This window comes from Theropithecus gelada, chromosome 2 (assembly GCF_003255815.1).
Source record: "Theropithecus gelada isolate Dixy chromosome 2, Tgel_1.0, whole genome shotgun sequence".
In the NCBI taxonomy this organism is placed as follows: Eukaryota; Metazoa; Chordata; class Mammalia; order Primates; family Cercopithecidae; genus Theropithecus; species Theropithecus gelada.
The window spans coordinates 117,787,729-117,814,504 of record NC_037669.1 but is presented as its reverse complement, the minus strand read 5'-3'; the positions used below and the strand labels follow the sequence as shown (position 1 = coordinate 117,814,504).

Genomic DNA, 26,776 nt, shown 5'->3' with positions numbered 1-26,776 from the left:
GATGGAAACACTTTTAAAGAAGACAACTATTGCAACTATTCTGATGAAAAATCCAATTGCTGGGAGAATGCTAAGGATTCTGTGAAAAAGCAGAGTGGTTCTCAATGTGCGGCCTGCAAATTTTCTATAGGTTCATTGACATTTTCAAGGGCTCATGAAATCAATTTTCATAATAATATTAAGAAATTATTTTCCCTTTTCACTGTATTGACATTTGCACCAATGTTGCAAAAGCATGGTGGGGAAAACAGCTGGCTTCTTTGCAGGAAGCAAACAGGTGATACCAAACTGTTCTGGTATTCACTGAGTGTATTCTTTACTATTATGGGCACTCAGCCTCTCTCTCTCTCTCTATATATATATATTAATAAATTTCAATCCTTGAGTACATGTCTCTTTAACATTTGGTAGGATGATGTAAGAAGTGTGCATCAAGCACTTCTTCTGCATACCAAAATATAATAGCTGTCTTGGGGAGAAGCACTTCTGCCCTTGTGCCATTGTTTACATTTGTGAGCTGATTTAGCCACTGTTTTTATGGAACACTATATTTTTCTTGGAAGAATGATGAACAAATTATGATTATCAGACTTGAAATTTGGCAGACATTTTCTAAAAAATGAAATGTGTGCCTGTCACTTAAAGGAACACTTAAAGGAACACAACTGACAGTATATATTGCTAGTGATAAAAGTTTGAGCTTTCAAGCAAAAATTAGTATTTTGGAAAACTTACATCTGTCACTGTGAGCTTGACAGTCACCCAATACTCTAAGATTTTCTGATGAGGTTGGCGATATTAACAACTGCGATTTAAACATTTGGTTTTGCATAATGAAATGTGTCAACGTTTGGAAATCTGCATATTTTCGAAATGACCAACAGGCGATATTACTAACTCATGAATGGATAAACAATCCAATCAAAGTATAAGATGAACTAATGGCTTTTAATGTTACAGAGTACCACGTTGAATTGATATGGTTTCAGAATCCTTATTGCAATTAATCATTAAGAAACTACCACTTGTCAAGTCTTGGTGTAGTATCAAAGAAGAATATTCAAAATTATCTGAAAAGACTATTCAAATTGTCTTTCATTGTCTAGCTGCATACCTTGTGTGACATTGAATGTTGTTCATATATGTCAACCATATTATAATAGATTGAATGCAGGATCAGATATGAGCACTCAGCTTCCTTTTATGAAATCACTCTTGCAGAATGTCAGACAATGTTACTGCTTTCATGCATGTTTAAAAATATTGCAGTTATTTTTTTCACAAAATATTTATTTATGTTAACATGTAATGGGATTATCATTTTGAAGTGAATGAGTAAATAAATATATTTTAATTTCTAAGTTGTCATTTCTATATGGCAAATATTTATAGATGAGACTCACATAAGCAAAAACCCTTTGGTATCTTTAATAATGTTTAAAAATATAACAACATTAAAATATAAAATTATATAATGTTTAAAAATACGGTAAAATCCTCCAAGTTTGAGGATCACTATATAAGTAAATAGTCAAAATTTGGATGAGGGCTGTAACTACAAGAATGAAGATGAAGAAGCACATGGAACATACTTGTTGGATAATTTGCATTATATTACACCATCCTTTTGCCCTCCTTCCTAAGATGAAAATACCCTCTCTGCCTTTTTTGGGTACGTACATGTGACTTCTCGATGTTATTTTCACATTATTTTCTTTCCACAAAAACCAAGAACTACTTTCCCAGAGCCTGTATGTGTTGAACAGATTCCACAAGGAAAACTTATAGGAACTAGAAGTCTAAAAACAAAGCAAAATGATAAGGTTAAATGTAGAGTAAAGTATATATTTCTTTCATCTGCTAATTTCTCATTGTTAAGCATTCAAAAATCAAACACTGCTTTGAATTCAACTGTCTTCTGTGTCAAGGTCATATTTGCTAGTAAAAGTTTAATAACTGGTAATAACATAAGAATATTTCTACCCAATTACAAAATTATTTTGCCTAGGTGAGCCAGGAAAGGTACATGGTCTGCACTTTCCCCAGTGAGAAAGAATCATAAGGAAGGTGTATGTCATATCTATAACCTGTGAGCAAAGTTATAGACAGTGCCACCAAGGAGACATTTCTTCTCAAACTAAAGGTGTTATAACTTAACATATGGCTGCTCTTCAGACTTCAACAAGAAATGAGAAAAGGTCACAAGCCCAAGAGAGGATGAATATGAGGAATTCTTGCCGTAGCAACAGAAAAGAAAATGAGGAATGGTTTGAGGAAATACAGCAATAACAGTATAACCACAGGATTTGCAAAATGCCTGTTAAGGCTAATGCTATGTTGTCAGTAATGTAGAATATGTATGGAATAGCCTAAAATATATTCGTATCCATAAAATACACATTATTGAAATGTCAAAAGTCAAAGGGATAGCAGAGTGGTGTCTGTTTGTAAGGTCATCCGCTCTTCAAAGGTAAACTACTAGCATGAGAGTGAGTCATGCATATTCAACAAGGGATTTCTATCTGGAAAGGAAGAGAGAAAATTTTAAATATCAGGCATAGGCTGGCAAGAGTTATAAAATGAGTAGGGGTTGGCATCTGAGTCTTTTTTTTTTTTTAATCTCCAATAAAGACTGGTTTGTCTCTTGCTACTTGTAACCTTGTATGTAATAGCCTATATAGTGACTTCTCCACGCCAAATGTCCCAGAAAAGACTATTAGGGCAAAACAACATTGAGGGAAGTTGCCTTGAGAACAAGACACAAACATCAGTTTTACAGTATAGCCTGGGTGAGGCAGATTCAGTGGGAATGAGTTTTAGTTCCTTAAAACTGTGCTGGTTAAATTTGGAAATGTGGGTAGTCTTCCAGTTTTCCTCTAAGCTAATCTTTTAAAATATTTTTGGGTATCTAGTATTCATCAGCTCTCTATGTTTCCCTAGAATTTCTCAGTTTTAGTGTTGGTCCTTACCTATTTCAGTTTTTCACCACTTGTCTGGAAATATTTTGCATGTAGAGGCAACAAATTGGGAGGCTAAAAACAGACATGTCCCCATGGGGACCATCAAAATAGTTTTCTCCTTGTTGATAAGCATTAAATAGACCAGCCACTCACTGTGCTAAATAGAGCAAATGAGCTCAGGAAAAGAAGTTCGTGATTCTAGACTCATAAAATTTCAGGTTGGTCACCTGAGGTGTTTGAAATGTCACAAAGGTGACATTAAGGATGAAATTTGCACAGAAATTTTCCATTTGTAGAACATTTTCACATCTGTAATATCATCTGACCCCTTTCACAAGTGTTGAGGAAGATATTGTCATGATCTTATGTTTAGAAATCCAGAAATTGAGGCTAAGGGCAATTATGTGACTTGAGAAAGTCAAGGCTCGCCAGCAATTTTGCACGGATTCAAACTCAGGCCTTTGATTTCTGAAGTTTGTTTCCCTGTAGTACAAGGAATCTTACAACTTCTCTCTTTATTTGTAATTATAGAGTTAATCCTTGACAATCTAGAACTTTTTTTTTTTTTTTAAACCCCAGGACACACCACTTACATGTTTTAGAACTTTTAAAATCTTAAGTACATGAATGTTTTTAATGCCTCAGTGAGAATTACACAGAAAGAGTTTGCAGAAAGGCTAAATGACTTGTTCAACTCACTAGAATGGATTTTAGAGCTGATATATTAGAAAGTGAAAAACAAATATAAAAGAATCATCCTAAAATAACATGAATAAACCCACTCACAAGGAGTACCTGTGCAGCCTTCTTGCCAGCTTCAAGTATCAAAATGAACATCTCCCGAAGGCAGTCCTCAGCATGGGAGCTGTGCTTTAGCACACCCTAATCTGTTTTCTGAGGACCGCATGGAAGTCAAAAGCAAAGAACAGATCAATAATAACTAGTAGATTCACATTCTAAAGAGTCCCCCAACAACAGATGCATTGTTTCATAACAATACTACTCCATTAAGTGCATATATTGTTTCCTCATTTATAAGCTATTTTCATATTCATGAGTAAATGGGAAAGATAAATGCCAAGTGGGCACCGACCTCAGGGATAAGATGAGGTTAAATTTTAAGAAGAGAAAGAGTGAAAACTAAGTTGAGAAAGAAAACATCAAGCAAGATGATTATAAACTAAACTGCTGTCAACTTGAATATAAGGTTAGAAGATAAAATGTCTGGGTGAAGAGCTGTGGTAGGCATGGGAAAGTGTCATAGAGGCAATACAGGAGCGCTGTAGGCAGAGCTATTTTAATTAATAATTGCAAGCTATGTTAAAATAAAAAAATGATCAATAGACGCATTTAAAAGGTGGTGAGTGTATTTAAAATAAACAGAATATGATCCCTTTATCACATCTTGTGCAATTTGGAAGGCTCCTCAGGGAATCTGATCCACCTCCAGAACATGCCTGTGATTAAAAGCTCAAGAGGGGCCTAATCTGTTTTTCTCTGTCTTTGCTATGTCTTTACATTTTCCTCTCTTATTATACATAGTCATTGTTGTCTTCCTCCTCCACCCCCTGACCTCCTTCTTCTCTTCTTCCTCCTCCTTTTCTTCTTTAGTAAAGAAACCTCTAATTAGATGTCTTAGCCATCTGGATCCCGTTTCTTGTGTTCATATTAAGAGAAACAAATGATGACCCTTAGAAACTTAGCCATTTTTATTTGGATAATATATAGTTATATTTAATTATTTTCTGGAATTTATTTGCTTTAATCCTCATTATCATTTTTCTTACTTTTTATACAAGTCAGTCTATGTATTTACCCTGCAAGGCTATTTTACTAATTCATATGATAATCACAAAGAGGAGGGAGGATTTCAGGTATAAGAAAGGGGAAGAAAGTGGACGTATGTTAGTAGAGTCTCATGATTTAAAAGTTGTGTTGTGTCAATATTGTAAAATAGACTTGCTAAATGTTATTATTCACAAATCACACATGATGAAAGCAAGGCTTTACAACCCAGTGAGTGAGGTGGTAGCTGAAATCTGCGTTCTGTGATTTCAAAGACAATGTCTAGTATTTCTCAATGCTACTGTAACCTGCAAGGGAAGTCCTCCAGATTTTAAAGGTTCATCATTTTCACGATGAAATGACATGACAACTAGAATTTTTGGAGGAGGAATAGTGACGATAATGTCATAGGTTTGCTGGGATGTAGTTTATTTGCCAGGGAAATGGTAATAAGAAAACCTTCTCAGGAAGTTAGTGGAAGAACTAAGTGAGATAGCTTATGAAGGGCCCAGTTTCCACCTGCCACATGGTGGGTGTTCAATGAATGCTTGTTCTTGTTCCTGCTTGAGAACTACTTCTTGATGTAGTCAACTTTGCACTGCAGAAAGGTGTTGCATAATAGTTGTTCCCTACAGTAGAAACAAAAGAGGTATAATCTTTGCCCTTTCACAAAAGTTAGCATCCTTTTTATATTTTTTTAGGGTTTAAAGGATGAGTTGGAATGTTTAATGTGATCTTCAGAGAATGGATCTTTTTATAGGTGGATTTATTTTCATGGGAATACAATAGCAAGAGACATAAAGTACTAATGATCCATATAGCATTTTTATTTCTCCTGACTTCTCAAGGAGGCAAACTGCCTAACTTGCAAAAAGACCAACCAGATTCAGGAATGCTTTTAAAATAGCAATGCCAGGATATTCTTTTATTTTCTTCACATTTGAAAGCCCATATAAACATAAACTCATGCACACATGGGCACACACACAGAGACTGTGTTTGTTTCATTTAATTGGAAGAAACAATCAGTAACCTATGAATCATAGAAGGAGATAAGTAAGAATAAACATTTTCTTCGTTGAGTCTTTCTTTTAAGGGTTGATGAAAATGAGTATGGATAATGTAATGTCTTTCAGAAGTGAATGGCAATATCATCAAAACAACCACTCATATGTTTTCCCAAAGCAAGACATTGTGAGGTGTTAAGACATATATGCAGGTAAGATTACAACCTTTTCTTTTGTGTTCCCAATTATTGTCCCCTAGAAGCAGCATCAACACTAATACTTAGTAGTCTATACATTTGTTCATATCAAGAAACTGGCACCAGCAATGGTTTTTAGCACCAGCAATGTTCCCTATTCTTTTACTATATTATAGTTTTGTTTAAGTTCATCCAAGGTCATGAGAATTATTTTATCTAATGTTATTTATGTGTTACCTTTAGTGGCCAAATTTTCAACTCTTAGTTCTGGTAAGGAAGAGAGCACTGTATTTAAAATATCTCATTTCTTGGTATCTGTAAGAAATTTGCAAATTTCCTATTACTTTTACTATGAATCAATTCTTTCTAAAACTCATGAGTATCTGTAATGCTTTAAGTGAATATGATGTTTGACCATAATTATCCCCAAAATTGTGATTGATGATATCCCAAAAGTTGTATTTTCATAGGAGTTTTCTAATTGTCTACTTTATTGAGTATGTTATGTCCAGAAGGGTGTTTTATTTATTTACTTATTTATTTTTGAGACAGAATTCTCCCCCAGGCTAGAGTGCAGTGGCGCCATCTCAGCTCACTACAGTCTCCACCTCCCGGGTTCAAGCCTTTCTCCTGTCTCAGCCGCCCAAGCAGCTGGGACTACAGGCATGTGCCACCACACCTGGCTAGTTTTGTGTTTTTAGTAGAGATGGGATTTCATCATGTTGGCCAATCTGGTCTCAAACTCCTGACCTCAGGTGATCCTCCCACCTCAGTCTCCCAAAGTGCTGGGATTACAGGCAGAAGGGTATTTAAAAAATAATAGTCTCCTTTATGAAAATATAGAGCTTATTTCCAATACCAATGAGAATTACCTGTATTTGCTTTTGGTGGTGGGATTATAATAAACACAAGCCTGGTAGGTTTTGAGATTCAGGAATGTTTTTAAGCAGTTTACTCATATTTAAAGAAGAGAAAACAGAGGTAAAGGGAAGTTAATTATGAAAGTCAAAGCTAGTAAGTGATAAAACAGGGATTCAAATCTATGCCTTTGTTTGTTTAATTTTCTTATGTTTTGATCCGTGAGTTACTTAGATGGGTATGGTTTAATTTCCAAGTATTTTAAGGGATTTTCTGGGAATCTTACTCTTAAACTGATTTCTAATTTAATTCTATTATGGTTAGAGAACAAGCTCTATAAGATTTTAAAATTTTTGAAATTTTAATTGAGTCTTATTTTCATCTCTAGTAGTACACCTTCTCTTAAAATCTACTTTGATAATAGCATAGGAAAAGTGAGCATTAAAAATAATCTTTTATGTTTATTGTATAGTGCATCCTATTTTCTCTTTCCTCTTTCTCTGAGACTTCAATTACATGTATGTTAGATTTCTTGTTACTATCCCTGAAGACAGGTCACTGAGCCGTTGGTTAATTTTTAAAAAATCTTTTATTGTCTATCTCTTGTCTTTACAGTGGGTAATTTCTATTGGTCTGTCTTCAGCTTCATTAGTCTTTTCTTTAGCATTCTCCAAACTGATGTTAAAGTAATAAATTAGTGCATTTTAAATTTCAAATATTTTATTCATCTATGCTAAATCTCCATTTGGTTCTTCCTATAGCTTCTGTTTCTTTGTTGGGATTCTCATCTCTTCACTCATTATAACTATTTTTACCTTAAGATCCTTGAACGTATTTTCGTAGGTTTGTTGAAATCCTTGTTTGCCAGTTCTACATCTGGGTCTTGAAGATCTATATCTGGTTCTACATCTTGAAGTCTATTTCTATGGACTACTTATTGTCTTAAGTCTCATTTTCCTACTTCTTTGCATGTGTGGTAATTTTTAACTTTATGCTGGATATTTTGGGTGAGACTTTGTGGGGAATCTGGATTATGACATATTTCCTGAAAAATATGTTAAGATGTTGAGGTTTTTTTGTTTTTGTTTTTGTTTTTTCCCCCTGTGAGAGAATGCAATGGCAGATACTCTTGTTCTTATGAAGCTTAGTTGTATTTTTTGTTAGGACAGGCCTATTTTGTCTTTGAATTTAATCTTAAGCTGCAGTCCTTTTGGTAGGTATGGTCCTTATTATTGCAGTATGATCTTTCTGGGGCTCAACTGAGTACCTGAGGTGCTCAGTGAGGTCTATTTACCCTAGTACTCCAACATCAACATCTCCAAGCACTGCAGGTCATCTAAGTATTTCCATTTAGCACTTAGTTCTGTGGCAGGCAATTTCTGCTACATGGAATCTCTTTCCTCACATGCATGGCACAGATCTTGGCTAAGAACTTACAGTAAATTCCCATGCAGACTTCTTTCTCTCCACCCTTTCACACAACTGCCTCTTTCTTGGCCATGTTTCCTGTAATTATAGCTTCCTTGGCAGCCTTGCTATTCTAATCTCGGCCTCTTAGGTTTGGTGAGACTGCAGTTTAACTTGATATCCATGTCCCTGAACTAGGGCAGAAAAATAAACCGAGCAAAAAGCTGAGAAGATTATGGGGCTCATCATGTGTATTTTCCTTCTTTCAGGGATCACAGTCCTGCTCTGACCATTGTCCAAGGCCTCAAAACAGTTGCCTCTTATATTTTGTTCAGTTTTACAGTTGTTTACAGCAAGAAGGCAGATTCAGTACCAATAACTGTGTCATGGTTAGAATAAAAAATTCATGGGTTTATAATTATTTTTCACAAAACCTTGTGAAATAGTGCTTGTGAAGTAGTACTATTATAACCTAGTTTTATCAAAAACTAAATTCAGTCTAGTGAGTGGAGGAGTCATAATTTGAACCTAGGCAGTCACATTCTAGACTTTGTGCTCTGACTAAATATACTATGCTGCCTCTGCAACATAACTTACATTGATTTCCTTCACAGCATTTATCATACTCTTCATCTCATATATAGGCCAATATTTATTTATTTATTTACACTTTGTTTGCTACTTCTGCTGGTGTATAAGCATCATGTATTTTCTATTTATAACTGTCTCTCTACTGCCTAGCACAGGAATAGGCTCTTGGTGGAAATATTTAATAAGTTTTTTAAAATGAATGAATGAATGTAGATACTACTTTTATAAAATAATTTTTAAATAGGGATTTTTTCTTACATGTTTGGTACTTTAGACTTCATCTTGTCTGCCACCTTGTGGCAACAAAATTGTATGTATATCAAAATATATTTATATAATAAGAAAAGAATCATAGCAGAATTTTTAATCTTGATAAGAAAGCAGTAATTACAAATTGGTCTCTAGAAATGTTCAAAACATCTTCTGATAAACAGTGGCACTGGTTTAATGAAGTGAGCAGAGAGTTAATGTATTAGGAGAGTCTAAGCATTACTTTTGGTTGAAGTAAAAAATAATACTTATATTTGCCACTTTGGATATGTTATGAATAAAAAGAAGAGCCATTTTGATAATAGTTGTTTTCAGAGTCTTTGTATTGTTGACTATTTTAGTTTAAATGGCAATGCTTAGCTGATTAATTTCAAAACGTATCTTTGTTGATCTTAAAACCATAAAGTTATGGTTCTTGTAGTCTTCTCTATAACAAAACAATATGCATTTATTTTTATCAGAAGCAAAACTACATGATAGTTTTTAAGCTAATTTTTGTATTAACGAGTCTCCTAAAAATATGCAGTAGACCTCACATTTCCATAAAATTAAAGAGAAAATGCTTCAGCAAATGCAAATAAATGCAAAAAAGGAATATTTTAATTTTGATTCATGATTAGTATCAACTTTCACAATGTGATAATAATACAAAAGCAGAATTCTGCATTGAGTATATAACTAATGGTTGTAAGCTATTTATAGAGTAAATATCCTAATTAACTTATTTTATAAAACACATTTGTTGATTGTATTTCAGATGGTTTTAAAATCTAAGATCTTTCAAGATGTTTTGATATTAAAATCATTTGTACTGACTTATGCAGTTCTGCACTATGACCAGACCAACAAAATGATTTATTTCATTTGGTGCATTATTAATTGTATGAATTGACTGTTTAACCTTTATTGATTTACATTTCCTACTTAATGTTCAACTTAGGAACAGCAGCAAAAATTATTTTACAAAAGTTAATTCTAATATAATAGGAAAGATAATTTTACTATTCACTGTTAAATACATTCAATTCAGTAATTTTCAAGGTCTTGAAAAAGCACTCTTAGTTTCAAAGCAGAAATTTTCTAATTCTAAATAGTGAACCTACTGAAGCTGATTTTTGCATTCTCAGGAACTGCAGCATCTTGTGGTTCTTATATTTGGATTACAGTGGAATTTTTGATCTTTCGTTCTCATTACTTCTTTTTTTTTTTTTTTTTTAACTGAATTCTTACTTACCAGAGACTGTTACTTACTTTTAACAACAATGAATTAATTACATTTTGACATGACCATGCCATTTGGAACCCTTTTATTATTAAATATGATTCAAAAATTCATCAAACTATTCTGATATCCAAGAAATATTTCCTTTAAAATGTAGGCCATATAGGTGGCCCTTTTTATGTATGATTATAACCATGGAGAAGGTGAAGTATGATTACTTTCAGTGCATCTCAATATATTATTGTTTATGCATGCCTTTGGATTTTATGAATATTTTGAAGTCTATATAAATAGCTTGCAAATGTTTATTTCTAAGTTTAAAATTTTTACTTATTTATGTTCTTTTCTTTTGCATGATCGAATATTTTTTTAGTCTGTAAATAGTTCACAAATATTTTTCCCACAAATCACCCAGGTAGCCCAGAAATTGCAATATTTTGACATACTGAAATACACATTACCTTTCCAATATTTCTTATTTCAAATGGAAATAGAACAAAATTCTTTGACCGACTATATATCTTGATGTTTTTTGAAAACTATGGTTGCATAAAATATTTCCAGATAATATAGGGATTAAAATTTTCTTTTAATGTCAAAGGGAATCTGCCTCTAGGTTTTGTAGTTTACTTAAGAGGTAGAATGGCTTTCAAACAGGTTGTCTTGTGAATTTCAAAGTGATTTTGTTGTCTGTAGGTTCTTGAGGTCAAGTTTAAGTTCACTACTAGGGCTGTGAAAAATCTTGGGTAGAAACGACTTTTACATCCTAGTGGATGTGAGTTTGTAAATGACTTTTACCGTGCTAATAAATCTCCCATTTACAAATTAGTCTTAATATAACTGATAATCATATTCCCCAGTTGGTTATTAAGAGAGCAGAAATTATATTTTCATTTTGATATTAGTTTGCCATTTGTATCCAAAAGAAGTACAGGAAGTGAGATGAGAAAATGAACAACACAAAAGTTCTAGGTAAATTGCTCAAAGTCAGACAGGGAGGGATAGAGTCATCACAATTTCAAGGAAAGAGTCTGTTGAAAGGCATAATACAATCTCTTTATCTTTGCTGCAGGTTAAAACTGATTATCACGCATGAGAGAAAGACCCCTAAAACATAAAATATAGGAGAGGTACATTTTTATAGAAGAAAAGACAGGCCTGGGTAACTCTGGGGACTCTAGGAAGTCATATAGTGACACACAGATACATACTTCTAAAGAAGAATAGAAATATAAAAAAGAAAATTTTAAGGACCGAGATAAAAAGTATTTCATACCTTTGGAAAGCTGTCCAAAGGATCCTTTGAATCAGCTAATGTGATCACCAAATAAGCCATAAACTTTCAAGTCTTGGCTCATACTTCACAGTCAGAATTCCCTTCTACCATTCCACAGCTGCAGTTTTGACAATCCTTCTTACCTTTGAATACCACCTCCTTTATTTACCTGTTCTCTCCCTCCTTTCTTCCCATAGCAATTTGCTTCTGCAGTTGTCTGCCTCTTAGCTTTGCCCTGCATTATGAATAGTTTCTTGCGTCTCTATTTCTTCCATTAGGTTTTGAGATTTTTGTGGTCTCCATGATTGCCTCACTTGATATAAACCAAGCAGTAAATAAATGTGGTTTGTTTCTTCTTTAAATTGAAATAAAATGGAAGGTGATCAGGCAGGCTCAGATAGTACCCTTCACTAGCATGAACAGCATTTACTTGCACTTATTAGTATATGATTTTACCTGTGTGCATGATTCAGGGCAAGATCTGGTTTCCTCATCCGTAGATAACAGGTAACAAGCTTTGTCTCAATGAAACTCGCCACGCTTGCTATATCTTCCGCAGATGCATCAAATGGTTCTCCCAGAACTGCTCCTTTGCTGCAAAGCTTTAAAAAATAGAATACTTTCAACATCCTAATAATCTTTCATGTGATTTACCTTTTAAATAAACAAAACACGTGTACATTTTATTTATATATGTTTTGTATATATGTTAAAAGTATATATGATACTTTTTCCAAACCACAAGTAAAATATTCATATTTTGATTATAAATTAAATAAATTGTTCCTGTTCACTATTAAGTGACTATAATATAAAATAAAGGACACGTTTTACTGTAAAATGCTTCCTGTAAAATATTTTAAAAGTATGATAGGTTTTAAAGGAGTGCCAGTTGCTAAGAATGTCTGTTTTAAAAATAAAGCACACAATAACCAAAGATATTAACAGAAAGCCAGGCATAAATCATATTAAATACCAGTGCTTTTATGAAAACCCAGCTGAGCCATGATCTAGCACACTATCAAGTTTGATTTAATACAACAAGAGGTATCAGAAGTAAACTCCTAGGAGCCATTAACATGATCGGTGATTAATTTGAGTCTGAATCATATTCTCTAGTATGTTATTGAAAGAAAAGAAGTGAAAATTTATTAGAATTTATTGGCAGAGGACACAGTATCTGAAAAACATGGCAAGAATATGAATTCTTAATAACAGTTCCAGGAAGTCAATGGTTTCTGGGCATCATAGATAAACTCTAGAGAAAGAAAATAATTAATTTTTTTGGAGATCCCCAAACATTACGAAGTGTCAATAATATGACAAGGGAAGATCAGCACTTTTTTTTCCCCTTGGAGTTTTCTACTGTTCTTTGGAATTAAGACTGATGGAAAAGAAGTCCTATCTATTTTCAGTGACCTTACTCAGGATATCGCCTTCTTTGCTCTTTTCTACCTCCATCTGTGCATATACTGGGGGAAATTTTCTTGCCAGAGATAGTAGTATTTGCAGTTAATACTTATTTATATATCCTTTAGCATAAAATTTCTTGTATTTTAAATCCTGTTTGCTTAAATGACATAGTTTAAAATAAATTTTCTTTTATAGGTTAAGTCTTGAGATGGTTTTGCCATTTATATTAATGCTATTGTCATTTTTTTAAATGCAGTTTGTAATTTGAATGTGGTTATATTCTGTTCTAAAATGCACTTACTTTCTTAGTAAAGGCTAAAAAAAGACTAAAGGCTAAAAAAAATCTAGAATCTACATGTTCAATATCCACAGTCTGAATTGGTAGTTACCTAATGCTGTTTTCTTTTGCTTGGATATCTTATTAATCCTGGAGATTCATATTATTTTTAAAACCCTTTGTCAGTTGGATAAATGAAATATGTTACTTTCTTCATTTAGTAAAAAATACTTACTGAGCATCTACTATATACCAGACAAAATTGCTCTCTTTACATTTTAATTTGAATTGATTAGGATTTTTTCATAAATCTTGTCTATTTTTAGCTCTATATAAATTCCCCTTTCTTATTCCTTACCTATTTCTATTGACAAGTAAATCTTTTTATTATTAATTATAATAAATATTTAGATATTTAAGCTATTACCCCTTTTCTGGTAGTAATAATATACACATGATAAAATGTAGGGATTCCACCCACAAATAATTTTTTGGAAAAGTGTCAACTTTCCCTCATGTTTTGTAAAGGCTCTCAGAATACATAAAACACTTCTCTCAATTATTTTGAAAAAAATTAGCAAAGACTATTTGTGGAAGATACACTGGAAATGGCCTCAGTCAATGCTAAGTTTGGATGCTTCATAAAGGTCACCTGATAAAATTGGTAATAAAAGAGAGAAAACATTAACCCAGATTTAGTAATTATTCTAGAGAATCTGGCCTCAGAAGTGTCAAGTGTGGCTGTAAACAGGTTTTAAAACATAATTTTACAAAGCATGATAGTTTGAAGATGTCAATTGGAGATAGCATCTCCTTTCTTCTGTCAATCTGATCCCACAGGATCCAGAAATACCTAAACAGAGTTTTCCATGAAAGAAAGATTTTTTTACGACATGACTATAAAAACACAAATAAATAAAAAACAAAATTAGTAGAAATTATGTAGTTTTATTTATCAATATCTTATATTAACATTCCAGATCTTCTCAATTAATTTTATCTACCTTTTTTTTTTTTTTTTTTTTTTTTTAAAGACAGAGTCTGGCTCTATCTCCCAGGCTGGCGTGCAGTGGTGCAACCTCTGCTCACAGCAACCTGCGCCTCCCAGGTTCAAGCGATTCTCCTGCCTCAGCCTCCAGAGTAGCTGAGATTACAGGCACGTGCCACCAAGCCCGGCTAATTTTTTGTATTTGTAGTAGAGACGGGATTTCACCGAGTGAGCCAGGAGGACCTTGGTCTTCTGACCTCGTGATCCGCCCACCTTGGCTTCCCAAAGTTCTGGGATTACAAGGGTGAGCCACCGCGCCCGGTCAATTTTTGTATTTTTAGTACAGACGGGATTTCACCATTTTGGCCAGGCTGGGTCTCGAACTCCTGACCTCAAGTAATCTGCTCGCCTCAGCCTTCCAAAGTGCTGGGATTACAGGCATGAGCCACTGCGCTTGGCTCAATTAATTTTATCTTTAAATGAAATCAGTCTTTATTTCCTCAAATCTTAAATACTCAAATCTCCTCTTCACATAAAATCTTAAAAAAGAAACAAGATGTCTTGTGGTCTTTGCCCCTTCCTATCCTTGTTTCTCTCTGATGTGATGGTGCGGAAGAGCCTCCCTTTAGGCACACTTTTTTTTTTTTTTTCTTGAGACAGAGTCTCACTCTGTTTTGCTCAGGCTGGAATGCAGTGGCGCCATCTTGGCTCACTTCAGCCTCCACCTCCCGGGTTCAAGCGATTCTCCTGTCTCAGCCTCCCAAGTAGCTAGGACTACAGAGGTATGCCACCACATTCGGCTAATTTTGTATTTTCAGTAGAGACAGGATTTCACCATGATGGCCAGTCTGGTCTCGAACTCCTGACCTCAGGTTATCTACCCGCCTCGGTCTCCCAAAGTGCTGGGATTACAGGCGTGAGCCACGGCGCCCCAACCACTTTTTATGGGATAATGTGGAAGTCATTCAGTGAGTAGTTTCCATGAGGACATGCAGGTTTTTCATGGCAGGCAGGAGGAAGCCACCTTCAGATTTCATAACTGTAAAGGCTTTGTCTATAAACACTGAGAGAAGTGAAAAGTCTTTACTTGTATAAGATTCAAGGCAAGAAAAGAAAGAAAAATCATCTATCTTAACACACTAATGAGAATACTTCATGAAACCAAGCTGAAAGACAGCAGTGAAAGATAAGGATAATTCTTCAGTTCATGTTAAAATCAGAAAATAGGCAGCCTGCTGGGTAGACTTTATGTATGTTCGTTGAATTCTTGCTTTACCAATCAAGTATTGTAAGATTGAGAATTTTACTGACTGTATCGAAGATTGCTTTATTTATTCTCTTCCAAAGTAGCACATCTTTGAATTAAGCTTTGCAATAAGGTAAACTGTTAAAAAAATGTGTTGAAGTTAGAGGTAGAGTTATAGGTACATGTAGACAAAACGTTGGCATCAGACCCATGAAACACATTTCAGATATTTTACTAAATTTTAAAATTTCCATATAGACATTTGTATAGACTGGGCAGTTAATTCTCCAGAAGATGAAGAAATTTAATGTGGTGTGAATTTATTTAAATCTAGGAAGGGCAACTTTGTTTATCTTAAAACAAAGAGTATTTGTCTAGAAATGTATAATTTAAATCTTTGGTGTAATAAGTCATGGAGATAAGGAATAAAAACTTTTAAGTTATTTGAAATAGTATATCACCGAGAAGACTTTTAATTAGGAAAAATTAAGTTAGGAGTTAACTTTTTATTTCAAAAGAAACCCTAAAATATTTTTGAATACAGTATGGACAAATTAAAAGTCAATATTTAAGGGAAAAATGCAGTCTAAATTCTTATGAGTATAGCTGTTGTTTTGATAAGAACCTAGATATTAAAAATGAAATTTCAGGCCTGGCACAGTGGCTCATGCCTGTAATACCTGCACTTTGGGAGGCCGAGGCAGGCGGATCACCTGAGGTCAGGAGATTGAGACCAGCTTGGCCAACATGGCGAAACCCCATATGTATTAAAAATAAAAAATTAGCTAGTCATGGTGGCGGGCACCTGTATTCCCAGCTACTAGGTAGGATGAAGCAGGACAGTTGCTTGAACCCAGGAGGCAGAGTTTGCAATGAGCCAAGATTGCACCACTGCACTCCAGCCTGGATGACAGACTGAGACTCAGTCTCAAATAATAATAATAATAATCATCATCATCATCATCATCATGGGAAATGTCAGTACTAAATTGGAATCATAAGCTCAAATTTTAATAAGGTTTCTCAAAGTTCTTTTAAGAAATAAATATCTAGCTTTTAGAATTGTGCACAAAGGGATTTCAAGGTTTGTTTAAAAACAGATACAAATAACATAAACTACATTAGTTGCAGAAATAATATTAAATAATATATGGTGAGCCACATTCTTAAAAACGCAACCACACATTTTTCTTTAATTAGGATCATCATTATCCAGATTAATATTGCTAATAGTTTCTCCTTTATTAAAATTCTGCCTGATGAGTGTTTCCTCACTGTATCCTGGAATAAAATTTTCAGTGATCCCTGACAATTTAGAAGATACCTATAAATCTGGAAAAGCATGGCACTGTTTGAGTCATCAAATGTCTACAAATAAGGATATATATAATCATCAATTGGTAATTTGTAAGGTTTTTGGAAATTATAAAAACATCTAAAGATGGGGAAAAAGTTATCCATAATGCTATCACCATATATATAATTACCATTAATTTTCGCCATATTTCTTTCTACACATTTTGTGTTTTTGTGTCATAATAGAAGATATATTACATAATTTTTACACTGCTTTTTCATATGCTCTGCTTTTTTTTAAGTTGGTAAATAAAAGCATGTTAATTATAATTATATTACATGTTACAATTATAGTTGAAGATTTCAATATTCCCCTCTCAGCAAATGACAGAAATATTAGAAAGAAAACCAGTAAAGATAGATCTGAACAACACAATCAACTAACAGGATGTAACTGACATACATGCATAGATACATTATACATAGGAATAAAAAACATAGGACCCAGCAACCCCATTACCTGGTATATACCCAAAGGAATATAAATTATTCTGCTATAAAGACACATGCACACGTATGCTTATTATAGCACAATTTGCAATAGCAAAGACATGGAACCAACCCAAATACCTGTCAGTGATAGACTGGATAAAGAAAATGTGGTACATATACACCATGGAATACTATGCAACCATAAAAGGAATGAGACCGTGTCCTTTGCAGGGACATGGATGAAGCTGGAAGCCATCACCCTCAGCAAACTAACATAAGAACAGAAAACTAAACGCCGCATATTCTCACTCATAAATGGGAGTCGAACACTGAGAACTCATGGACACAGAGAGGGGAACAACACACACCAGGGTCTATTGAGGGGTGGGCTTTGAGGGGAGGGAACTTAGAGGACATGTCAACAGGTGCAGCAAACCACCATGGCACACGTACACGTATGCAAAAAACCTGAACTTTCTGCACATGTATCCTTTTTTTTTTAAGAAGAAATAAAGAAAAAAGAAAGAAAACACATATGTAAAACATTCCACTCACTAGAAGAATACACATTTTTCTTACATGCCCGTAGAAAATTCACCAATATAGACCGTATCCTGGGCTATAAAACAAACCTCAACACAATGAGAAAACTGAAATAATTCAGAGCATGTTCTCTAACTATAATGGAATAAAAACTCAATGGTAAAAATCCCCAAAATAATCTAATTTGAAAGTGAACAAAAGACATGAAAAACCATTTCATACATATGCAAATAAACATATAAAAATATGTTTGACATCATTATTCATTAGAGAAATGCAAATTGAAACTACAATGAGGTATCACTGCACACCTACACAATGGCTAAAATAAAACGATAGTGGCAACATCAAAAACTGAGAATGTTGAGAAAATCGATTGCTCCATCCTACATTGCTGATAGTAGTGTGAAATGGTACAGCCACTAGAGAAAGCAATATGGAGAAAACAGTTTTTAAGTCATTTATACAACTCAACAGTTCCACTCCAGAGAACTTATTCCAGAGAAATTCTTATGTTCACACAAAAATCTGTACAAGAATATTCATAGCAACTTCATTTATAATAGTACCAAACTGTAAGTGATCTAGATATCCTTCAATGGGTGAATTATTCAACAAACTGGTACATCCATACTAAGAACACTACTTTGCTGTGAGAAGGCACCAACTATTGATCCATGCAATGACTTGAATGAATCTCTAGGGAATATGCTGAGTAAAAAAATCTGATCTCAAACTGTTACATAAAATATGATTATGTGACACAATCATAGGAATGGAGAATAGATTAGTGATAATGAGGAACTAGGGAATGCATAAGTGTTGTGTTTACAAAAGTCAACAAAAATGAATCCTGTAGTGAGGGAACTGTAATGTGTCTTGAATTTAGTAGGTGGATATGCAGATTTACATGCCATAAAATTGCACAGACATAAGACACGCACACATGTACACGAGCGAAAGTTCAAGTAAAACAAAAAATCTTAAGATTAGTGGATTGCCTTGGTGTTAATATTCTAGTTCTGCAAGATATTGCCTCTGGGAGAAACTGCATAAACGGTACATGAGATCTCTCTGTATTACAACTGCCTATGAATCTACAATTATCTTAAAGTAAAATTTAATTAAAAATAACAATGTTAAAAGTTAGATGTATTTAATTTTATTCCTTCCTTTATTTTATTCAGGACAATTTTAATCATGTTTAACTGGGGTTTTGGATGACAGGAGAAATCATATCTAAAGGAAGGAATTTTCCGTAAGGTTTTACTGTGTTAAGTTTTAGATAGATTTCTATAATGAGGAGTAACAACTCATAATGGGCCAGGCATGGTGGCTCATGCCTGTAATCCCAGCAGTTTCGGAGGCTAAGGAGGGCAGATCACAAGGTCAAGAGTTCAAGACCAGCCTGACCAACACGGCGAAACCCTGTCTCTACTAAAAATACAAAAATTAGCCAGGCATGGTGGCACGCACCTAATCCCAGCTACTCAGGAGGCTGAGGCAGGAGAATGGCTTGAACCCGGGAGGCGGAGGTTGCAGTGAGCTGAGATCGTGCCATTGCACTCCAGCCTGGGCAACAAGAGTGAAACTCCATCTCAAAAAAAAAAAAAAAAAACAGGACAACTCATAATGAAGTTTGTTTTGAAGTTTCATTCACAAGCCGTTATAGAAGGGCACATCAGCCCCTCCACATCTTCATTATGATGTCTGTTGTTTTAGGACATTTGCTATAAGATAAGGATTGTGTTTAGTGATATTCATAGAAGGAAATTGGCAAGTCCTTCTGTATAACGACTTTGTCATTTTTGTTTTCATTTTTCTTAATGATCTTTTAGTTTGTTAGCACTTATTTACAAGTAATTTTTTTCAAAAAGAGCAAATGTGGATGGTAACTTTTCTAAGCTCATGAATAGCTAAGAATGTATTTCGCTGACATGTAAGAAATGTCAGGCACAGTGGCTCATACCTGTAATCTCTGCACTTTGGGAGGCCGAGGCGGGTGGATCGCCTGAGGTCAGGAGTTCAAGACCAGCCTGGCCAACATAGTAAAACCCCATCTCTACTAAAAATACAAAAAATTAGCTGGGAGTGGTGCGGGGAGCCTATAACCCCAACTACTAGGGAGGCTGAGGCAGGAGAATCTCTTGAACCCGGGAGGCAGAGGTTGCAGTGAGCTGAGATCGTACCATCACACTCCAGCCTGGGCAACAGAGTGAGACTCTGTCTCAAACAAACAAACAAACAAAAAAGAAATGTGTTTTTTTGGGACATAATCATTTTTTCTGTAAATACATAGACCGCCATTTACATTATGGTATTTCCCATGCAGACAAGAAAAAAAAAATGCTTTTTAAATGAAACCAGGCATAATTTAAAATAACTTCTTATGTTGAAGTTTCTTTCTTTCTCCCAAATGTGTAGTATTATTTTTCTTTTTATAACTCAAAATTACTACTACCGGGAGTCCACATATGTTCTATTTTCATGTATTTTGCCTGAAAAAAGATAACTCTGTGTTTGCGTACTCATGTATTTATTTTTCTAACTTAGAAAAGTTTTCTTCAGTTACGTTTCAACTATAGTGTTTTCTTTTTCTTTCTTTTTTTTTTTTCTTGGGACAGTCTAGCTCTGTGGCCCAGGCTGGAGTGGAGTGGCAATATCTTGACTCACTGCAAGCTCCGCCTCCCAGGTTCATGCCATTCTTCTGCCTCAACCTCCCGAGTAGCTGGGACTACAGGTGCCCGCCGCCACACCGCCTGGATAATTTTTTTTTTTTGTATTTTTTAGTAAAGACGGGGTTTCACCGTGTTAGCCAGGATGGTCTCGATCGCTGACCTCTTGACCCGCCTTGGCCTCCCAAAGTGCTGGGATTACAGGCGTGAGACTGTAGCTGGCCTATAGTGTTTTCTTTCTTAAGAAAATAATTCTTAAGCTGCATCTTTCACCTTTATTATTCCTATCTATTAGGATCTCTGATTTTTTTCACCTCTGTATTTCAGGAGAGTGTTTCAAGATTGTTGGCTGTATCATTCACTTTATTTTCATTATTTACTTTATAGTTCATTTTATAAGCCAATGCTAGTGATAATAAATGCAAACATTTCAAAATACTGTTAAGTTAGTATGTGGGATTCTCCCCAAACATCTGGCCCTAGAGTCTGTGCGTTTAATCACACACCAGAGCCACATAGTGCCATTCCATGAACTACAGATCCACATTAAGTACAAAAACAAAGTAAGCGTTTAGAAACTTTTATAGCAATTCAACAGAAAAACATTACATCTATTAAATCTCATAATAAAAAAATAGAATTTGTATTTTTATGTCTTATTTTTACTTCATTTTTCCTAGTAATTCTTTTTTCCTATATTTAACAAAGTATTGGTCCACAATAGATTGGGACAGAAATACAACAAAGTAGAACTAGTTCTTCATGACAGATGGAGAAAAAAACTCTAGCAACCTGTTAGGAATTTAGACAATTCAGAAATTATAAAGAAAAAAACTCAAAATTCTATTATTAAAAAGGGGCCACCATTAGATACTATCATGGATATATCTGTATCTATAGTGTTACTATTTCTATATGAATTTCTATCTCCATCCATTTACAAACATGGTATTGTTATCCATACTACTATGTAATCTGTTTGTTTCTCTGAATATATCATGAACATTTTCACATTAATAAATATATATATCATTATTATAAGTGGCTGCATAATTTTATTAGATCTCCATTTAATGGTTTCCCTAATGATAAGTTTTTCTAGTGACACTGAAAATTCTCAGTATCATACATAATGTACAATGAACAGCCTTGTGTATACATCTTGCCCACGGGTTTGATCATTTTCAAATTATTATATTCTATCTGTTATAATGTATGCTTACATATTGGAGTTGCTGAGTCAGGAGTATACAATCGAATCCAGAAAATACTAATACTTTAGAATATACATCATAAAAGTGCTCTCCAGAAAAGTTTTATACTTTTGCAACAAGGTAAAAGTTCTTGTTTCTGTATACTAGTACCTACACTAAATATTAGCAATGTTTCACTATATTTGTTCTTTGATAATTAGATGCACAAAAATGGAACCTCACCTCAAAATCAATTACTAGCTCAGTCTCCTATGTTTATTGGCCATGTGTATATTGTTTGCTCATACATTTTATTCCTTTTAAATTAGGCTGTTCTAAATTTTTTCACTTATTTTCATTTACTGAATATATAATTAATTTTTAAAAATGTGTCATTTATTATAAGTTTATCACGTTTTTTTATCAGGCTTATGCTAGCTTTATAACACAAACTGGAAAGACTGGAAAGATTGCCATCTTTTTAAATACTCCGAAACATTCTAAAATAGTTGAAAAAGTCTAAGCCCTGCTCCCTTCACCTCTTTCTTTTTTTCTTTTTAATCATTCTGTTCAGGTTTTCCACATTTTGCCTTAATTTTGTTTATTTTTATTTTTCTAGAAAATCATAGATTTTGGCCGGGCGCGGTGGCTCAAGCCTGTAATCCCAGCACTTTGGGAGGCCGAGACGGGCGGATCACGAGGTCAGGAGATCGAGACCATCCTGGCTGACACGGTGAAACCCCGTCTCTACTAAAAAATGCAAAAAACTAGCCGGGCTCGGTGGCGGGCGCCTGTAGTCCCAGCTACTCGGGAGGCTGAGGCAGGAGAATGGCGTGAACCCGGGAGGCGGAGCTTGCAGTGAGCTGAGATCCGGCCACTGCACTCCAGCCTGGGCGACAGAGCAAGACTCCGTCTCAAAAAAAAAAAAAAAAAAAAAAAAAATCATAGATTTTATTAACTTTTAAAAATCTGTCCTTACAGTAGAGAACATGATATTCTTAGAACATTTCGAATGCCTATGTGCTAGTGGTGTCATCCCCTGTGGCTCATTCTTAGCACGTTGTAGTTTTGTTTACTGTATTTCTTTACTAGAATTGCCCGAGGTTTGATTATTGTGCTTTCTCTAAAAACAACAAACTCTTAGATTAATTGATTAAGTCTTGTATTCTGCTTTCTAATTCATTAGTTTTGGGTTTTATCTTGGCTTTTTTTTTCCCTTCCTCTTTTGCTTTCCTTCGGTTTTTGTTTTCTTCGTTCTTTTACTAATGTCTTTGTTTTTGTTTTTGTTTTTCATCTCCAATGTGATAGTATGCTAATGTCTTTAGCTGAATGCTTAGCTCATTTATCTTACCTTTTCTTTTGTATAAATTAGTTGTATGCTTCTTTGCTTTACTTAGGAAAAAAATTCACAGCTTTTCTTTCCACCTTTTTTACCGAGAGTTAGTTAAGGAAGTTTGGGCTATTATTTTTAAAAACTTTACCACCTACTTTTCTCAGTTACTTGTAAGATTAGACCTTTTCTGTGTATTTGTTACTCATTTATATTTAATCATTTATGGATTATCTACTTAGTTCCTTTATGATTTGTATGTTACGTTTTTACTGTATTTTTTTGTTGTTGTTAATTTCTGTGAGTTCAGCCATGGAAGCATGGGGTTTGGACATGTTAGGCATTTCTTTTCCCATCCCACATAAATGAACTCCTCTGGATAAATGTCTCTATCCCATTTGGTAGCTTTTTTTTTTTTTTCAGTGTACAGATACTATGTTTGCACAGAAGCCAAGCATTGAGTGACTCTTTGTTATGTGGAGGAAAGTCAGCCTGAGAAGGAATCTAATGTAGAAAAAACAGAGCCGGCTGGGCACGGTGGCTCGTGCCTGTAATCCCAGCACTTTGGGAGGCTGAGGCGGGTGGATCACCTGAGGTCAGGAGTTTGAGACCAGCCTGGCCAACATGGTGAAACCCAGTCTCTACTAAAAATAAAAAAATTAGCCAGGTATGGTGGTGGGCACCTGTAATCTCAGCTACTCAGGAGGCTGAGGCAGGAGAATTGCTGGAACCTGGGAAGCAGAGGTTGCTGTGAGCTATCACACCATTGCACTGCAGCCTGGGCAACAACCGCGAAACTCCATCCCAAAGGAAAGAAACAAAGCCAAAGATAGAGAAGCAAGAAGGTCCAACACCGAATCCTAAGGATGTTTTCTTGAATCAAAATATAAAAAATAATTTTAAAAGTCAGTATTCTTTTAGGTATTTTGAAAAAGTAATTTAAATTAGAGAATTAGAGGAAAAATAAAATTATAAAAAAATTAAATTACAGAATGAATTTTAAACTAGATGTAATAAGCACATAACCAATATGAGATAAGATCAAATTGTAAATGTGGAGGATAAGCTTTAAAAATAAACAATATTAAAGATTCCATTACTAAAGAATTTTTACAACTTCTAAGATATTTTCATATGCATAATTGTACTTAATTTCTCAGAATTTCCATGAAGTCAATAAAACACTTACTATTGCCTTATTTTACAGGTATAAAAATCTGTACTAAAAGATTTAGTGATTTGCCCCCATTGATAGCAGATGCTAGAATTGATTTGTTAAATGGAAGGTTCATGCTAGTTGTCTTAAGTTATGCTACTCATCACTTTTTAAATCTTACTATGTAGCACCTCTGTTAGAAATTCAGTAGACCTTTTCTTTACAACTCTCAATGATTTTCTTTTGGAAATATGGTTTCTGGATTCTAGCTGAGTTTAATGCCTCCATTTTTTTTTCACTGTGTAGCATCTATTCAAAGATCTATCTTTGTATAATAAGAGATTAATCCAAGCCAAATGATTGGTAATAGATTGAGCTGGTGGTTTTACTGGGTTCACCTGCAACTCACTTCAGTGCTGTTAGACCTTTTACATATAGAACTCCCTTTGCCAGAATTGGAAGGGGAAAAAGAATCCCAGACTTCAGTCACCAGAGTTCACCACTCTTTCTTTCACCACCTCTTCTTACCAACATCGTATCTCAAAATGAAGTACACCACACTTGTCCATTTCCACATTGGACATGATAAATGAGATTAACATTTGTACATGGATATACAGAGAGAGATACTAACTAGGGGATAAAATAGCACTGAGAGCCCCAGATAGATATAAGTCCTTGAGCAGAAGGGAGCAGATACTGTAGGCACTCTAGTTACAAGAGTCTTGTGTCTCTGAGTTGGGCATGCAATGGTTATAGGTAACAATCTACTTTTTATCTGCTGTTCTTTCTTGGGGATTTGGTTTTCAGAAATCTCACTTGGTGCTTCATAGATTTTCATAGTTACTATACTTTTTAAAAATCTCTTCCTGTGGGTTAATGTATATGGAGGGATGAGAAATATGCACATCAATTAGCCACCATCCTAACTTGCAGATTCCTTAATGGTATCTTTAAAATTTCTTTTCCGATACCAAACTAAATGTTCAAGACATCAGGGGTCTTGCAATTAATAGTTTTCAATTTTAATAAATATCTTTTTATGCTCCCTTAACAGGGTGGAAAGAAGCTCTACACTGTAGAATAACATCCATTGGTTTTACATTCTCTTATCATTTTGTTACATGAAAGAGGAATGAATCAGCAAGCTCATCACTTGTAACTTTCCACATGGTGCCACATAGATCTACTAAAGTGTCTCCCTGGGAGAGACAGAGTATGTAGGGCTAAGAGATGCAAAGAATTATGTTCACACATCAGTGGACTTAAAAGTACTATCAGGGTTTCAGGAACAATGCTTTTCAACCAGGTAGGCCATGGTGTGATCTCTATTAAATTTATGCAAAATGAGGTTACTCCCTGGGTGACAAGCTATTGAATGACAGTAAAAAGTAATTAATCACTCCTACTGCTGTTTGTTAAAACAGCTGTGCTTCAGTCTTTTTTTTTTTTTTTTTTGGCCAGGTAGCCTTAAAATAGAGGCGTGGCCACAGTGGGTTCATTCCACTGTGTTTCACCTTGATCTGACCAGCTAGTAATTTGCTTATGCTCTGAAGCATGTAGATGATACACATTAACCTTCAGAGTTTTTGTATCAGGGATACCCCTAAACTCCAGTTACCTAATGTGAAAAGCAGATTGGAAACATAGCAGGAGGGAGATGAATTAAAATAATAAACCTTCTTCCTTCTTGCCCTGCATTTTAACTCATAAAGGTAATGACTTTAAAATTAAAATGTTAGTAGTGTGTTTAAGGTAGTTATTTGTACTGTAAAATAAATACATTATCACATGCAAACTCAGATCTTGTACTTTGACTAATAGCTAGCGTTTATTGAGTGCTATGTGATTAGCATTGACTTAAGCTCTTTATATATTGTATCCCATTAAATATATAGATGGTATCTTATTAAATCTTATTTAATATTATAACTCCAAATTTTCTGATGAGGTAAGTCTGACTAACTTTTCAGACAATAAGTGTTAGAGCTATGATTGAAATTCAGGTTTGCTGTCTCATTTAGATCCTATGTCCTCTAGGTAGTATAAAATACTGCTTCTCAACTGGCCATTAATGTTAGCCACAGTTAAATATTAGAGCAGTCATTCTCAACGTTTTTGGCACCAGGGACTGGTTTCATGGAAGAAATGTTTTCCATGGATGGGGTGGAAGGTGGATGGTTTTGGGACAAAACGGTTCCACCTCAGATCATCAGCCTTTAGTTAGATTTTCATAAAGAGCTCACAACTTAGCTAGATCCCTCGCATATGCAGTTCACAATAGGGTTTGTGCTCCTGTGAGAATCTAATGCCCCCACTGATCTGACAGTAGGCGGAGTTCAGGAAGTAATGCTCACTGGCCCCCACTCACCTCCTGCTGTGCGGCCCTGTTCCTAGCAGGCCAATCTTGGGGAACCCTGTCTTAGAGGAACAAATGTGAATCCCAACAGCTATTATTAATATTGCTTTCTTAATTTATGACCAATTTATCCATGTCTATACTTGTCTATATACTATCTATATCAATATCTATATCCATATCATCTGTATCTATATATCAGTGGACTAGCATTGAGGAAATAATAGAATGTAGG

At 34.7% G+C, this 26,776-nt stretch overlaps 1 protein-coding gene across 1 annotated transcript in view; it reads right to left on the bottom strand.

The window, feature by feature from the left end:
* Positions 1-26,776, bottom strand: part of SPATA16 (spermatogenesis associated 16) — a 254,015-nt gene that overhangs the window by 148,088 nt on the left and 79,151 nt on the right. Inside the window, exon 3 of the mRNA XM_025376457.1 lies at positions 12,030-12,175. Within this exon, the coding sequence (XP_025232242.1) occupies positions 12,030-12,175 (146 nt within the window). The remainder of the gene's footprint in view (positions 1-12,029; positions 12,176-26,776) is intronic.